We start from the raw sequence: 16,168 nt of genomic DNA, 5'->3' as shown, positions 1-16,168 counted from the left end.
ATGCTGCTTGGTCTTGGACAGGTGTGATAATTTTGAGTATTTCCTAGATTTTTCTTCTGTATCTACAATACACAGCCTATATCGATTCCTTGTCTGTAAGTGTGGCGTGTATATACAGTTTTATAAACATTTACCCCTCTCTGTACAATGCAGAAGTCAATAGACATACCTTGATATATACACACCTGCATATACATACATGAATGTTTATATGTGTCTGTGATTGTATATACATATATGCAATATATTTATTTATGTGTGTACACATATACAGTTATAGCAAGTGCAAAACTAACTTTCAAAACAGAATAAGCTCCGTCTTTTCCTTTTGAATGCTTGGATGCATGGAGCTGTAGGTGTGAGACTGGTAGCTTTGAAACTGAGTAGCGATGGCACAACTGGAAATCCCTACAGAAGGATTTTGGAGATGATATAGCCTGTAGATCTCAGGCACGCCAACTGCAGTCATAAAGTTCTCCCAGTGTTTACTCTGCTTTGTGTTGTACAGAAAGCCCAGCTACTTGGGCTTACATGCAAAACGTTTGGTTTGCTTGTAGAGCTGAAATTTGCCCTGTTGACTGTTTAAGTTTCTGAGATGTTTGTGAGATACCAGAAATACAGCCTATTATTGAGGCTTTCTTCTCAATAAAATGGCATGCATTACCATTGTATACGAGTCACTCGGTTGCCTCGAAGTATTGCCATTTTTGAGTGGAAAGGGAATATATTTTGAGTGTTTGCAGAATACCTTCAACCACTGAAAGTATGATCTTTCTCACACAGCTTGCCTGCATCTCAGACAAACTCCAACACCTTAAGAGAAAATAACACCTGAGATAAATGCAACCAGATAATTCCCACAAAATCAGAAGTAAAGGCAGGGAACTCTTGGAGGGGGAAGGATTTAGGCTCCAGGGAGTAAGAGAAAATGGCAACTAGAGAAGTTGTGTTTTCTCATGTTTATTTTCACTCTGTTGCTGAATCATAGGGTCTTTTTAACACATAATTCATAAGTTTTGTGTATGAAAATGCAATCATTTTTGGGAAATTTTATATTCAGAAGGCATTTACTCTTGTGTTGCATCTTTTATATGTCTTTTTCTTCCTTCCATATGTATTGCTATCCTTATGGTGTGAAACCACAGGAGGCCTGTTTCTGAAAAGTTTATCAAAGATGTGTTTCCTTTGACCGGGCCCAGGTGTATTAGGAAGTGGATCGTGTCGGTGCTGTAATTCAGAGCTTTGTTTTCCAGTTAAGTGCTGCCCTGATCAGAATTCTAATACAGAGCAGGGGCCAAACTGAGTGCAAACACATGCTGCTCCCTAAACAAGAAGGTATTTAACTTCTTACAAAGAAGGACTCTTCTAGTGAAAAGTTCTCGTGTTTCAGAAAACTTCCCAGTAACTCCCTCAGAGTTCTAGGTGTTTTTTTTTCTCTTTTCATAGAATTACATTTTTTTCAAAGCAGTATTTTCTTTGAACCCAAGTCAGCCAGTGTGCTGGCTATTCTGACATGATGACAGTTTGTTGAATTAAGTATTAGTTGACATGGAGAGAGCAGGACAACTGCTGCTAGCTGGTAGCTAAACTACTCAGATCGGATGCAGACGTTGGAACTTAAGTCCCAGTTTCAATAAATATTTAGTTAGTTATACTCAGCAAAAGAAGGTTTGGGAGAAATGATCTGCTGATCAGGCTGCTCATAGCTGGATGTAAGCAGCTGAAGTTCAGTCTCAAGGTCCAGATGGGGCAGAGCAAAGATGTAAACATCTGGATTTGTGCCTCCCTTACTGTGTGACCGCGGGCTTCTACAACTGCATGTTTAGTTTTAAAATTGCATATGTTGGGGCTTAATCTGTCTTGTCTGTTATCTAAAACAGCCCATAAACAATGGCTAGTTAGTCAATATCCCATTACTGGTATAGGTAGATATGCTCTGTTTCTAATTAAACATTCATTGAACACTGTTGCTTACCCCCGCAACAAATGGTGGACTCTCAGAGTTCGTAATTGCTTTCACTAACACTGCTCCTTTCCTTCATAAGACTTGACATAAGACAGGAATTCACAACTAAAGAATGGCTGTGCAATGCCTGAAGCGATCTGCATCATGTATAGATTTTGGTTGTTAATGGCACTGTGTGTGGTATGTATAGTTTTTCCTGCTCTTGTTTACTCTTTTTTTCAAAATAAATAAAATTTAAAGAGAAGAGTTTATTAGCTCCTGCTGCTTACTATGTACTTTAAGACATAATCTGCTGTTTGTGGCATTACAGTAATCTCTATAGGCATTAAGTAATTGATGTTACAAGCACAGGATTATAACCATGGCTCTGCAATTTACATAATAATACATCAAACTATGAAAAACCTGTGTGGTGGTTTGTTACCAAAACAAACCCTTTAAAATGCTGAGTTAAATTGTGGAATGAGTAGCTCCTGAACCCTTGCAGTATAAGTACATATGCTTCATTTAAAATGTGCACACAGCCACAGCCATCTTTTTGTTAGTGGAACTACAAAGAGGCTTGATTCCAGCCTGATGTGGGGTCAGACCGTGGAGAAATGGGTCTTATTCTCTTCCTCCATTTCTTGTAGGCTCAAAGCTTTTGGGGAAGAGCAGAACAAAGCACAGACAAGGTATTGGCTATATCATCCATTCTTTTTCCCCATTCTTTACTGGGGCAGAAATACCAGTGTTTGTGTACGTACTCCGTATACTCACGTAGCCTACGCAGGCTGCAGGGTAACTAGAGCACTGGCTGTCTGTGCATTCATTTGTCTCAGCATTTCAGGCTTGAATTAGCAAGGAGGATAGAAGCCTATGAAATTGGGAGCTCTGAGTCAAGTTTGCCAGTTGGGTTCAATGAAATGATTGGATTTGCTTGCCATATTTTCACTTGGGTTAAAAAGAGACTGTTAGGAAATAATCAAGGATGTCCTTTTACATGCACATCTGAGAAGATGCACTATATATGCATAGTATACATCATCAAACCATAAAGTTGCTACAAATCTACCTTTGTGTTGCTTCACTGAGGTGCACAAGGATGCTTGGTATTTTACAGATGCAGGACAGAAAACTTAAAGAGGCTTTCTGTCGTCATAACTCTCATTGGCAAAGTTAAGCATCAGTTCATTCCAAAGCAGTTCGTTCCTTCTCACCTTCCTTCCAGAGATAAGATAGTCTTAATGACTTTTTGTTGTGATTGCAAATATTTATAGTGAACCAATGGGCTTTTTTTTGGTTCCTAGTGGTTCAGTAAGAATCTGGATACTATCTTTATGAGTGCTCTAAATGTAAATAAGGCAACCTATAGATAAAGCACCAGTAGATGTCACTCAAGAATATGTGGAACAGACTGTGAATTTGTGTGACCAACAAAACTGAGCGTGCACATTTCAAATGGCCTCCGCTGCACAGCCACTCAGGTTGCTCAGCCTCCCATGGCTGTTGCTTAGGGCAGCCATCTACTGCTTTTGGTAGTAGTAATCTGCTCACCAAGGCTTTGGGGCTGTGAACTACTACTACTGTCATACATACTACAGAATGTATGTGTGCCCGAAGATACCTCACGTGGCTTTTCAATCTTTCCTCAGCCTTCATTGTATTAATGTTCTTTCTAAATAGCTTTCGAGCACAACAGGACTGTAAGAGAAGTAAGAACTGGGGAGAAGCTTGTTAATAAATAATACATTATGCATGAGTGTTGTATTCTTGAGATAAATAGTTGAAGCGGGGAGAAGGAGAGGTCTTACCTACTTGTTTGGCAGTGTTTTGGAAAAATAAGAAAGCGCCATGTATCCTCGACAATTAACTTTTGGGAAAGAAATATGCAGGTGTCAGATATTAAGTAGAAGAATATGTGATCTGGAAGGATGAGTAAAATAGCTTAATGGTTTGGTGCAGCCTTTCACCATTTGGACTTGGTTTTGATTTTAAACCAGAATTGAGTTACCAGATATTGCAACGATCGAATGTCTGTAGAGGTCACTGTTAAAATGGTTTAAAATGCTCATTATAGCTCTTAGCGTGAGTGATAATATATCCCAAACCACTTTGTAAATGTTCTCCCACACCTATATTATCAATAATTGATTCCACAGAGTAGGCTACAGCAGATGCAATTTACTAAAATCCCAGTCAAGTGTCAACAAGCTGACTGGTTCATTTTATCATTATACCAGGAAACTGTAGCAGCTAATCATAAAGGAAGTACAAAATGTGAGATCTTGCTTCATTATATGAACAAAAGCCTGTGATTTCAGGATGGAAAGAAAAGATTATTGCTTGGCATAACATGATTATTTAAAAAAAAAACCAAACCAAAAGAAAACAAAACAAAACCCAAACCTTTAAATCATCAAATTATCCATTTTAATGAGATTTGAGTTAGTAGCTTATTGGGGTCATTACTTAAATCAAGAGTTTCTCTCTGGAGGTAAGTCTTGCACTCTGAAGGGGAGGAGAGTGCGAGCAGATAAACCTGCACTTGAGAAACGAGACAGATGTGAAATACTCATTGAGTTATATTTACTTTTTTCTAACACCTTCCTTCATCTAAGCCTTCATTAGAAAGATTTTCAGGTAGCGATGTGAAAGGGTGGGACACAGCCTCTAACTTCTCTCTGTCTGCACCTTCTCCCTCCTCCCTCCCCTCTACTGTAAATCCCTACAGTGTAAAACTGAGGAGGTTTATGGTGGTGTGTGTGGGCAGCCGTGCTGTGCCATGCACACAGTGCCAAGTTGCACACTTGGAATCTCTTTGATCTTTTTCTGAACTTTTGCATTCTTTCATGATGATAGCTTTCAAAAGTGTTGACATTACAGAGTGTGGCAATAATAAAAGGCCGTAGAAATGTGAAATTCACCTCTGTGAACCCTTCAATACATACTCAGCTTTATTTTGTGAGAAGATGCACTGGTTTCAATTACTCTTACGTCAACACAGTCAGTTTATAGAAGAGAAGCACTCACTTAGAAGTTAAAAGGAAAAGGCACAATTAGTAACAACTTGTGGCAAAGCTTCCAGGAAAAAAAAAATAAAAATCATGCACTTTATTTCAATTTTAAACCCTCTGAATTGTGTAGTAGATTGAAGGTGGTAGGGAGAGACACCTGTTCAACCCACATTAAAATTAAATGGAAGAGATCGATAGCAGAGATCAGGCCAGGTAAAACACATTTAGGAAGACAAAGTCCTCCTGTGATCCCAGAGAGTCAATTCCAGCTTCGTGTGGGTGTACTATGGCAGGAGATGTCAGTGAGATGGACAGACTGCCTTTGGGTTCATAGCTGCAGAAAATACTACCCGCAGAGCGAAGGCAGTGAAAGGGCACCAACCCAACAAGAGCTTTCTAAAGCTGAAGTTGATCTGAGCTCTGGGCTTAGGATTTTTACATGGAGACTCATAGCAAGGCAGGTACAGATGTCCTTGCGATCTAGGGAAACCCTTGCCAGAGCACTGGTGTCTCCTGGGACATGGGTGTGCGGGACTGCTGAAGGAGCTTCCAGCCCAGCAGCCTCATGTGTGCAATACCTGGGTGGCTGGCTGCCACCTCCATCTCTGCTTACCAGCTCTGCTGGATGTTGGGGGCTTGGGGATGATGTGCTGGGACAAGGCAGGGGTAAGGATATTTTTTGGATCCTGGCTGGAGGAGGAGTGTAGGAGTAGGAAGATGACTTTATAATTGCCTTTTTTTATCACTCTTTCTGACTACATTGACTTTATACTTGACACAGCTTTGGCTGGCAAGTGAGGCCCAGATACATTCAGAATTAGATATGACTAGGCTCATTCTTACATGAGAAGAAAATCATCGGTTGCTACAGAAACAGCTCCATATCAGTCTCGTGGGGCATCTTTGCATCTGGCTTTTTTTCCTTCTCTTTTGCTAATCTGTAGATAAGAGTCAAAGCAAGTGCAGCACATCCCACATCTATATAAAAGGTTGGAGGAACTCTGCAGAGAGCAAAGTGTGAAAGAACATCTCGTAGATAAGCTAAACTTAAATGAATGAGTTAATTCACACCCCCCCTACATTTTTTTTCTAGTTTTGCAACTCTCGCTGAGTTAATTAAGGTGAAAATTAAATGACACCAGTCAGCAAATATTTTAAAGACCACCAACATCAAGGGAGAGAAAGGAGGTACTCAGAAAGGGAGTTACTAAGGAAATGATCTGAGGGGTGAGTTAGAATCTGTGTCGAGAAAATTGCATATTGCAATGGAATAATAATCCAGACTCACTTTCAGGCAAGTTGTTTAACTTGATAAATTAAGGAATTAGTTAAAAATAAGCGTATATTATGGGTGAACAGGGACCATTCTGCACATTTCAGACCAGCTCACCAGTGAGGTTTTTCAACTGGTTTTCTAAAATGTAATGAATCCTTCATGCTTAGTAGATTAATAATTACTGAGTGAATCAATGCTTAATTTATTAAAAATTTGCCTTCCTTGTATTTTAATATGATTTATTACTCATCAGTGCTTATTGCATTAATTAAAGATTGTGTTAATTTTGTGGAAGTGGACACGATCTGCTGCAGGTTTGCTGCAGAGCCTGAATGTGCTGTAGGGACTGTGCCTCCGGGTAGTATCAACGATAGAAGACTGCGTGAGGTGGGAAGCCAGTATGGATCACCAATGGCCTCTTCCTGCCTTTGGGCTTTCAAATAGCCAGCAAAGTGAAAATGAGGGTGATGCCTCTTAACGGTAGGACAGGATTATAGCAATAGAGATACCATGGTGATACAGGGAATCTTTTTTTTTTTGCCTCTTATAAATTATGGCTGATGCTGTGGAAATCATTTTAGTGTTTCTCATGCAATGCCTTTTCGTCAACATAGGTGAAGTCTTAGCGATATGGGAAACTGTCACCTCTCGCCTGACCAGGGGCGATAGTCATTATATTTCAGTGCTCAGGTTGTAAGTAACTGTTGGGACAGTATGTCGCCTGAAGACTGGGATAGTCCCAAGCATCTCTGCAGGGGCAGGTGTTTGAGAAGTGGAAAATTACTAAAGGCGGAACAAAAAAAAGCCAGACAACTTGTGAGATGAGTCTTTCAAGAAATCTGTCAAAACAGGGAGAGGGTGATCATGCTGGAGGGGGACAACAGCTGCAGTTTGCATCTTTCAGCACTGAAGGGAGAAGCAAATATATAAAGCCCCACAGCCATGATACTTCTGATGCAATTATTTTATTAATCTTTGTGACACCTGTAATGTCTCCCTCTTTCAATTCAAATTCTGCTGCTTTTATAGCTACCCATAGTGTGTCTGTATGTTTTTTTTTAAAAAATCCATCTAGTTACTAGACTGCTTGCATCCAGCTGAGCCCTGGAAACGGCAGAGAGCTAGCCCCCAAGATCTGAGAGCAGGCTTGAATTCCCGGAAAGTGATTGGATCCATAATTAGTGCATTTTTTTCATGTTTAAATGCACGATTCTGGAATGCACTTTGCTGTTTCCTCCTCTCCAGGGCTTGGGTGAGCATGCACAAACTTCCCTTGCTGAGCTAAATTAGAGAAACCTCGTCAAGGTCCTCTGAAGGTCAGAGCAGAGAAATTTTTTCTCTCTCAGCGCACTGGTCAGGCAGTAACCACCGTGCTCCAGCCCAGAGCATTTGGGTGGAGCCAGTGCCAAGAACCTGGTGGCATTTCAAATCCCTTACAGCAGTTAGGTGTTAGATGCAAAAGATCAGTGCTGCTCGAAAAATAGCTTGTGCTTAAAGTTCAACACATACACAAAGATTTCCTGGATCTGGAGTTAATTTGTTTTTCCCAAGGCCAGCTTGAAGGCAATGTCCAAACAGGAAAAAAAGGTACAAACTGAACATTTGACTTGTAATAATTTCAGCTTATTTCCCATTTTGTTTAGACTATTCTATATGCTTTTGTTTTCCTGCAGTATCAAGTTAAGCTATTCAGGTTTTTATTTAATGTTTACTTTTACCCTAGTTAGTAGACTCAAGTCAGGATGGAGGGCCAGCTGGGCTACATGCCTTTCTCTCTGTTCCAAATCTCTACATTTTTCAACCTTCTTTCATGCAGGATATTTATATTCCACCTTTTTTCCCAGTAGAGAAGCTTTCACAGAGTATAGGCTTTGGATATATATTTTCTGCTCTAGCTGTTCATTAGATATACAGCATTTGGAGTTCCAGTTGTGCTGAGAAATGTAAGCAAAGCTTTTGGCCCAGTGGGTGCTAAGCCGTGGCATTTCATAGCTTTGTATATATGAATCAGGATTAAGGCACAGGATCTATATAAAATTTAGCTCATTAGGAGATGTTTTGTCTTACGGCTCCCACTGGGGAGGTGGGTCCCTTGCTTACAGTATTGCTTACTTTGCTTTATTGCTGCCTGGGAAAGGAGTGTGGGGTGAGCAGACCCCAGCAGAGCAGGGACAGTGTTTCTGAATGGTTCTGGTGGAGATGACACAAGGCAGCAGCAGGATCTTCTGCTCCCTTTTGCCATTACCCTGGCACTCCTGGAAAAAAGGCGTGGCATAGGCTGGCCTTAGTATTTTATAATAAGGCAAATGTGATCAAGTACACTGCTAAGGTCATACTCAGAATGACACATCAGGGTTAAGAGAACAAGCAGTACCTACGAAAACAGACAGGAATGAATTTTCTCACAAATATGATTTGCATTGTACAAGAGTTAAGGTACTGAAGGCCAGGAAGGTTTCAGAAAATGTGATTTTCAGCCTGACACCCTTCTCAGCTTCCCAGCCAGCCACATTCACGGTTGGGCATACAGCTCAAGTATATTCAATGGATGGTCAACTGTGTCTGTACACTTTAGCCAGTGAAGCTTTACTTACGGAGGAATGATGGGTTTGGAAAGCAGTTTCATCAGTCATCATTTCCAAGGAAGAACGTTGATGGTAGGGAAGACCAAGTCAATGTTTCCTCCTCAAGGACCTTCAGCTGTCACCCAGGGAATACAGTGAATGCAGTGATGAGAATTAGATTAGAAAAAGATCAATAGGGCTGACAATAAATGGAAGTAACACAGACATTATTGAGAAAATTAGGAGAGAGAAATTAAACTGGACAGCATAATCTTCAGTGCCAGCTAGACACACTGTTGGGCAAAGTTAGGTAGAAGACAGTAAGTTAGAAAGTGCTAAGAAGAAGAGGCAGTAAGAGTCTGTCTGTGAGATGGGGAAAGCCCTGCTAGTGATGGAAAGCTCTCAGCCCACAGGAAGGTTGAAAAGGATGTAATGGTGCAGGAGCACATGGATTTCAGTGACAGGCCACAGAGAGGCAATGGTGGGGAGGTCACCGAAGGCTGGGAACATGGAGTAGGCAACAGCCTTGGCTGTTACAGGGGAAAGGGAGCCTCAGATGCACCCCACCATCACCAAGGCGTTGGTGGGATAGCTTGTTCCAGGCAAAAATTTCCAACATTCTCACACTGCAGGTTGGTTTACTCTGTGAAGGTTTGCAGCCCTCCCAGAAACCACTCTTCTGTTTAAACTTGATTATTTGCCGTAATAACTCCCTGTATTTTGCTATCTGTACAAATACCCAGAGATGATCAAGTCTGGCAAGCTTTTGGTGTGAGGGATATCTGGTGGCAATGAGATCCATGGGCTGACTGTGCTCAGCATGAAAAGAAGCTTTCCTTTTATCAGTCTTGAGTTTGCCTAGATCCTCTTACATGTCTTTGAAAGGTTCACCCCAAGGCAAATAATTGTGTTTGATCACACACAACTATGAGTCAGTGATTGATATGAATAAAGAACTTAGAGTTTCTTCTCTTGGTTCCTTGTCTTCCCTGTGGAATCAGAAATCACTTTATAAATATATCGGTCCATCTGTGCTTGTAGCTATCCATTTCAAGTATATGTTCCAAAAAAGAAATAGTAACACTTTATAAGTGCAAATAAAAACACATTAAAAGGACTGAGCAAGGGGTTTTTTCTTCCTCATAAAGTACATGTGGATCCCACCCAAAAGAGTTACTGTGAGCCATGTAACTTGTAATTAATTCTGCTATAAATGTCAGAACACTTACTTTGCAGGTCTAAGCTGACCCACTAAAATTAGTCCCCTTTTAACAATTTCTTTTATAATTTGTTTTTCAGCAGAAACGGCAGCTTGACCTCCTGACAATAACCAGCCCCGGTAAGTGAGCTCTGCTACACGACTCTCTTCTCTTTTCTTAAAGAGATGGTTGTCTAAATGTGTTTTTTCCCTGTCTCTGACATGCAAAATGAAAAACACTGTTCCCCAGAAAATCTTTCACATAATAACAAGTGACAGCTATATTGTGCTTGGCAAAGCCCCGGGCAGTTATCCGTTCACAGAGCTGCCTCTTCAGACCTTTCCTCTATGAATCTGAGTGCTGGTATTTCTTTGAGCCTCCTGGGGTTACAGTTAGCGGTATGTCTGCAGGGCAGATGCCCTCGAATTCACAATGTGTGTTCAAGTATCACAGAAATGCAAGTTTGACTTTCCTTGGTGGCAAACGTGAGCAGTTCAGGGAGTAAGGAGACGGTGGCCCTCTGTGCACGTGGTGGGAGACAAGAAGTCCAGGCTTACGTCTGGACAACCCTAAAGTGGGTCAGAAAACATTTAGGTGAAATTAAAATGCTCTAAATGATGTGCTTCATAACGGCTTTTGTCATTTGCCTGTTGAAGAGATAAGCCAAAAAGTGTTATACTGGGAAGTGCTGGGCTCTTTGGCATAGTGAGTCTCAGCACCATGACTGAAATGCAGGTGGTTTGAATAGTTCTTGTCTTTGATCTCAGCTCTTAAGGCCCAGTGGCTTTTAATTTATTGCTGTTTTTCTGGCTCAATTTCTTTCCATTAGCTGCTACAGAAGTTTACTGCCCACCAGCTTCAGATGTACACCGTGCTTGAATGGTGCTACCTTTTGGATAACTTTTTCAATTTTTTCAGATGTATGTACGTATTAAGCTTTCAGTTTGGCTTTAACTGGGACTAATGAGTTCTGGCCTTAACTGGGAATAATGTGTTAGCGAAATGAACAGGTGTTACGGGAAGTGAAACAAAATGTGACACACATTTGCTTGGATAATAATTTTGCATCAATAATTGTTCTGACACTCTAAATGTAGATATCATCTGTGACATGGTTTCTCCTTCACTAACCTTGTTAAAATAATAAGAATTAGAATAAGGAGGAGGAACACTTTGTTGGGACAGATGTTTGAGGCTATTGGCAATTGCATCACATTTTTGCATGTTCACTTTTCATGCAGTTTGCAATTATGTTAATGTATGCTCAGGGCACTTGCTGATAAAAGCAACAATACAGTGTGATACAGCCATTGTCACTATTCTGACTGTAACTTCAAGGACAAACATGGCACATTTTTCATTTTTCATATCTTCAACATTCCCTATTTCTAGAGGAAAAAGAAAAATATCTCTGAAGGTCTTAATCATAATAAACATTCAGATCTTGGATAAGGGCACCAAAGTCCATGGACTTTTTTATTAATAAGAGAAAAGGAGGGGTGGGGACCAGAATAACTTCGTACGAGACTTTTCTGTAAGATGAATTTATGATACCTTCCACATAATTTCAGATACAGTATTCACTGGAACAAGGAAAGGGTTGACTAAGTTTAGTTTGTGCATAGATGTGATCAAAGTAAGTAGTTATCGCTTCAGATCTCTCAGTTTAATACAGCAATCTACTACATCAACACAGCAATTAGTTGGAAGGATCAAAATAGCTGAATACTAAAGCAGCTTTCAGTAACTGTGTAGGTAGACATACTGCACTGGAAGGGGGGAAAAAAGCTTTCCATAACATGTATTTTTTCTGAAATGCAAGTTTTACCCTTTGATATTTAGCCAGAAATCCACAATAATTTGCTACATAGGAAAAAAAATAATATTTGTGCCATGATTACGTAATTGAGTGCTTACAGTTTTGCTTTCAGTAAAGGCATTTTCAAAAGAAGCTTGATGCTGGATCAGGCCAACCTTACTTAAGAGCCTAATGATTTTTCGAACTTACTTAAGAGCCTAACGATTTTTCGAAGAGGCTGAAAGAGTTAGGCACTTAATTCCTAGTAGGATTGGAAAATGTCAACCTGTGGATTAAAGGGTCTAGTTTGGGCCCTACAAATACAAAAATAAAATAAAATAAATCATAGTCTTGCGGCTTTTATCTATCTTTGGAGACTGCAACTTTTAAATATTTCATTCTTTGAGTCCTAGCTCTAAGATCTGACACCAACAGTCTGCTTTTACAAAGTCGTGATATCGTTTATGATGGCTGAGATCAGCCATCATCAATGTCATCCCTTAATTTACTGATTCAAATTAGGGACTGGGCTATTTAGCTGCAGCTGTTAATCCTTCGGGAGTTGTTCCTGTTCTCCACCTTCCCGCAGGCAGGCAGCCTTTGTTTGTGGTGGAGGTCACTCCGCTTTGTTTATAGTATGAAAGTCCTCCATGTGGCACAAGCAGTATGAGCCACCAAAGCCTTATTGCTTAGTTGTAAGAATAGACAAAGGACTTCAAAACCAAAGGTGACCTCTGTGATTTACACTCCTGTCATGACGAATATCATCTTTCCTTTGTGTATGTGTGAAATTCCCAGTTTTAGTACATTTAGTCAAGAATTTCTTGGTGGTCCCTTGCAGGTATTACAACAGCTCTTCTCCATGTGCCACTAAAAAAAAATTTCCAAATATTGATCAGCCAATTAATGAGATTAATTGCAAGGTAAAATAATGCCTTTAATGTCAATTAAGGGATGTTGAGACACAAGTGCCAAAACATTCCAAACCTTAGCGTTACCTCAAGCAGTTGCACCGTTCTCCGCGGCTGTGGCTGTTGCACGGTTCCCCAGGAATCACCGATGGGTAGGAAGCGGTGCCGATTCCTCGTGCCCTGAATCCCCACCCTGCCCACGCTGTGCCGAGCCCATGCTGCGAGCGTGACCCACCGCTGCCTCTTGCCTTGTTCCAGATGGCGTCCAAGCACTGAGCAATGTATGTGCAGCTCTGCAAAACCTGGCTGAACAGGAGCTTGACGTAAAAGCACAGTTGTATGTTAAACTGAACAGGTATAGATCATTAATCTGTAACCTGGACTGAGGGCACTCTGGAAAAAAATGGAAAAATAATAAAGAAAAAATAAGAAATGCAGAGGCTGAGAGCTGCAGCTCCAGCTACACATCTTGCATGCAACATAGAGAGCTGACCTGTTAGAGCACCCTTAAGAAAACAGCCACGGAAAGCTCCACACAGCGCCCCAAACTGGGAGAAGTCTTTGCTTTGCTGTGGGTCTCCAGAAACAGCCAGACACAAATGCTGCATAAGCTGGGAGCGAGCCAGACTCCCTCATGCTCAAATATATTCCTTTGAAGTAACTGACACCCATGTAAAATGTGGAGGGGAGTTCACTGCTCTGCCTTACTGATGAGTAGCTGGAGGAATGTTAAGTTAAATTTATCAATGCTCTCGCCACACTCCTTTCTTCTTGCCCCTTGACATGTGAGTTACAATTAGACTGTAACACACTGTACGGTTCAGGGTGCCGGAGTCAGAGCTCATGTGCGCAGTGGGGTGGGGGAAAGTTGTTAAAAATTCATTAGTAGCTGGCAGGCATGTGCTGGCAGGGAGTGGGACATAATAAGGTTTAAGTTTTGGTAATTTAAATTTTCTTTAAACTTAGTTTTATCTCTGAATTTGATCCAAAACATTTCCTTAACAGTTATTGTAGTTGACTTTGGGTTTTAGGATGAAATCTTCAGGTGGTTTAATTTGGCCTTGCTGCACAAAGGAGCTGAGGATCTGCCCTTAATTGCTACGTGATCATGTTCTAGTAACACTTTGAACATGCACGTACAATCACATCACATTTTGTGGTAATCACTCAATAGTTGCAAATAAGATATCCCTGTTTCCATAGCTTTTCCATGGAGACAAAGCTCTTTGCATCTCGTGTGTTTACGATAATAATGCAGCTTTCCAATTTCTCTTCTCAGTAAGGTAAGTTCATCTCCCACTGAAGTTTTTTTTAATTATTGATACCATAAATGGAAGTGTGTTGGAAACTATTGGCTTTGAAAATAGCTAATGTGATATTATCCAAGAACCATCAGGAAAATTCTTTTGAAATTCTCTTTGATTCAGCCATCCTTAGGGCTTTATCCTTCTCTACCAGTCTCTCTACTGCCAATTTAAAATAACATTCTCTTGAAATCAGTGCAATGTCAGGAGAAATTCATCAGCACCGTAGGTGCATGTTTCCCAGATGTATATAAACTTACTACATTTGGCAGCAGTAAATTGATTGCATTTAAAAAACCTAGAGTAGTTGAATATTCCATGGTGCCCAGCTTGGCTACAGCATGGAATAGAAAGTATTTTAAGTTTCTTTCGGCTCTGCTTTAGTTGAAATAAAGTAAGACCTGACTCCATAATTCCTTCCTTTTGAATTACTCAGATTTTCCTCTGACCACATTAGAGGTTTACATGCTGAGATGGAGTAAGATATTCCTAATCTATGTGGAGCGGCACTGAGATTTGATCAGAAATGTTAATGACTTTGTGTGTGCTTCCCTCTAATATCCAAACTCTTACACTTTTAAACAGGGAAAAAAGCTTGATTTTAAAAGTATTTATCAGATTGATCTGTGTGGTGAATTATTCTTCCCCCTTTAATTTCATCAGTCCTGCATGCTCTAAAAATGTCTCCATTTCATTAATTTGTGATACACTGCTACACTGAATTCTCCTAAGGTGGCTTTAGTTTCTGCCATACATATTTTACTGCTTTAAATTATAGATACAGGACTGTTGCCTAGTTAATTTCCTCTGGTTAGGAAAATATATTTCTACTCTCCTGGCATTGCATAAGGTGATATGTGGGATTTGCTATAATTTTTAGCTGATTAAGTTTTGCATTTCTACATATTACTGCTTATGAGACCTCAAGTAAAACTATGTAAAGGAAGGAGAAGTTTTATAGTGTATTTGAAAGTTTCATTTAACTATAAATTCCACCACTAAGCCCCCCTACAAGACTTTTCCGTTACCTTCCTGGATAGTCTGGCTATCTACTTCTTTCTAATTGAAGCATGAAAATAATATGAACTCAAAGTCATGAAGCTGTAAGACAGGTATTAGTAAAAATGATACAGAGTAATAAAATGTGACAGAAAGTTGCTTGCTGCTAAAACTCGAGTACTATTTTTGCTAGTCCTTATTAATTAATAGTACATTGCTCTAAGTATGTGTCAAGGGATGGTGTCGGAGTTTTTAAACAGCCTCACATAATTACTGTTCGTGTTTGTTAGTGAAGCTTCACATGCTATTTTATTTGGAAAGGTGGTGGAGAAAAGAAATTACTTCTCTTTCCAGTAATAATTGAGTCTTTTAATGCTCAGTGATGGATAGGAGTGAAACTATTTCTCATATCACTAAGACACTGGCTGTTAATCCACCCATTTGCCCACAATAATGTAAATACCTTGGGGGACAGTACCTCATCGCTCAGCAAGGCAATAGCCCCCAAATGGTTTGTTTGAATCCACAGCACAAGAATTTCTTTACCATACAAATAAAATATATATGCTGAAGACTCAGCTCAAAGTGAAATTCCAGCATTGTCAGTCTCAGCTGAACCCTAGCACCACAGGATGAAGTTTGTTCTAGACTTGATGAAACTTTAGCAGGATGAAGTACTAACAGAAAGTGGAGAGAAAACACAGACCTTTTTTTTTTTCATGCCATTAGGTTGGTTTCAGCTGTCCTGCAGCTAATTAGGAAATTTGACTGTATCCAATTCCTCATCTTCACCGTATCTGAAGAGCTGCAAGAATTTCCATTTGCTGTGATAAGGAGAAGAAATATTGTTGCTTGTAATTGCTTATTTGTGCAGATCAGTACCTTCCTAATTCTTATTTGACAATACCTCTCTGTTTACCGGAATAACGACTGCAGAGATGTTACATATTCACTGAACGGTGTTCCTGTTCCCACCGTCTGTTCACTGTGCAGTCTTCCCTCACATGTCCCAAGAGAATAAGTCCACCCTGATCTTTCTGCCTGTCCCCTGACCTATCCCCATCTGTTTCCCCAAACACCATCTATATCCACCTCAAATATCAGTTTTGTGATCTACTGAAATGACGCTTTTTTGATCCAATAACGAAAACAGAT

General features: G+C 40.2%; 1 protein-coding gene across 5 annotated transcripts in view; it reads left to right on the top strand.

Annotated features, from left to right (window-relative positions):
- LOC137666330 (BEN domain-containing protein 5-like) overlaps nucleotides 1-16,168 on the top strand; it is a 729,551-nt gene that overhangs the window by 264,596 nt on the left and 448,787 nt on the right. For 4 of the 5 annotated variants that reach the window (XM_068406246.1, XM_068406243.1, XM_068406241.1 and 1 more), the window contains exon 4: nucleotides 10,102-10,141. In XM_068406246.1, coding sequence (XP_068262347.1) covers nucleotides 10,102-10,141 — 40 coding nt within the window. The remainder of the gene's footprint in view (nucleotides 1-10,101; nucleotides 10,142-16,168) is intronic. The other variant, XM_068406242.1, reaches the window with a different exon arrangement.

This window comes from Nyctibius grandis, chromosome 8 (assembly GCF_013368605.1).
Source record: "Nyctibius grandis isolate bNycGra1 chromosome 8, bNycGra1.pri, whole genome shotgun sequence".
Classification (NCBI taxonomy): domain Eukaryota; kingdom Metazoa; phylum Chordata; class Aves; order Nyctibiiformes; family Nyctibiidae; genus Nyctibius; species Nyctibius grandis.
The sequence above is the reverse complement of the archived record's forward strand: the minus strand, read 5'-3'. Positions and strand labels throughout refer to the sequence as shown.